The sequence below is a fragment of the Halyomorpha halys genome, unplaced genomic scaffold, assembly GCF_000696795.3.
Source record: "Halyomorpha halys isolate HHAL.00 unplaced genomic scaffold, Hhal_1.1 Scaffold164.1, whole genome shotgun sequence".
In the NCBI taxonomy this organism is placed as follows: domain Eukaryota; kingdom Metazoa; phylum Arthropoda; class Insecta; order Hemiptera; family Pentatomidae; genus Halyomorpha; species Halyomorpha halys.
Window position 1 is genome coordinate 85817 of NW_027108420.1, and position 1615 is coordinate 87431.

The window sequence follows — 1615 nt, forward strand, 5'->3', positions numbered from 1 at the left end:
TTTTATTGTCAACAGAAGATTCTGACTTCTTACTTCCATCGTTTGACTCTTTATTTTCCGAGGATTCTAACTTCTTATCTCCATTCTTTGACTCTGTATTTTCAATTGTTTCGTCACCAGAGGATTCTAACTTCTTACTTCCATCCTTTTCCTCTTCTTTTTCATCTCCTGTCAATGAAATCATCCATTGGTATCATATTCGAAAACACCAGTTAAAAAAACCATATTTACTACAGATAAAGTAAAAATGTAAATCGTCAAAAAGGCGAAGTATGTAATGTTAAGGTTTATCTAAGGATTTATCTCAAGACTACTGCGTTCAAATTCAAATTTTGATTCAACATATTCTCTAGAACAAAAATGTTTATTTCGTTTTTGAGTTATGTAATATAATATTGAGGATTCAATACCAAAATGAAAGTCTTTATAGTGAAGCTATTGATGGAATTCGAGTGAAAAAAATTTTAAAAAAACATTAATAATCAGACCCCAGAGTGGGAGAGTGCCGATAGAGGGCATGGATATTATCATGTCTATTTCGTATAGGTTACGAAGACCTGTTCTGTTTACTTAGGAAGTAAAAAAAAAAACATGAATGAGCTTTGTCTAAATGTCGTTTCTTTATTTACTTGTATAAGATATTTTAAATTGTGTAAGAAGTATATTTTGTGATGTTGGTTTAGAACAGTATTAAAATTAAACATTGAGTACAGTGCAATACACTATAGTTTTTTTATTTGTTTGTTTTTTGTTTAGTGGCACCAAACTTCATTGTTCATCAACGTCATTAATATTTTATTTAGTTTTGCTTATAATTTAATTTATTTTTTAATTTGATTATTTTTTTTCCCTCTCTTCCGTTCAATGTTTTATTTTTGTCAGTAAATGTTGTGATTTTAGAAACAGAAACACTTCATCGTCTCCGAGGATTTTTGAAATATCTGGGTTTATTTAGTCTTAAGCTTTTGAGGTGTGGTGTGAAATATGGGCATTGTTGGAAAATATGGCTTATTGCTAGATTGTTATTGCAATATTGGCAGTTCGGAGGCGTTTCTTTTGAAATAAGATAGGAGTGGGTGAGCCTCGTGTGACCTATTCTCAGCCTGGTCAGTACAACCTCCTATCTACGGCATTTGCGACTGGAGGTACCCCCGGTCTTCACATCCTTTTTAATAATTTTTAATTTACTCATTGAGCTTTCATTCCCTTCAGATTGCCATTTATCTTTGACTTCCTTTCCAAGAGGTTTGATCATTTCTGATAGAGTTGAAATTGCTTTACCCCGTCCCGGAAGCGCGAGTGCTTCTCTTGCAGCGTGATCGGCTAGTTCATACCCTGCGATTCCTACATTGTTTGGAACTCATATAACCGACATACCGATATTGTGTAAAGTGTTTAAGTAAAAACGAATGCAGGGAATTTTCGCATACTCTGGATACATACAATTTAAATCTTTTAACGAGCTTAATTAGTCTGTAATTATTGTTATGTTTGTGTGGTTCTAAGACAAACAGAAGTGAAGTACTCCTGCTATTATTGCATTTAGTTCACCCACTGTATTTTATATAACCCCATCCAAACAAACTAGACGTTGATCATCTTATACAGATCTTAT

General features: G+C 32.9%; 1 protein-coding gene across 2 annotated transcripts in view; it reads right to left on the reverse strand.

The window, feature by feature from the left end:
* Nucleotides 1–1615, reverse strand: part of LOC106678861 (ankyrin-1) — a 40631-nt gene that overhangs the window by 7956 nt on the left and 31060 nt on the right. The window contains exon 4 of one of the 2 annotated variants that reach the window (XM_067046726.1): nucleotides 1–168. The exons of the other annotated variant lie outside the window; for it this stretch is intronic. Coding sequence (XP_066902827.1) covers nucleotides 1–168 — 168 coding nt within the window. The remainder of the gene's footprint in view (nucleotides 169–1615) is intronic. 2 annotated transcript variants of the gene reach the window in all.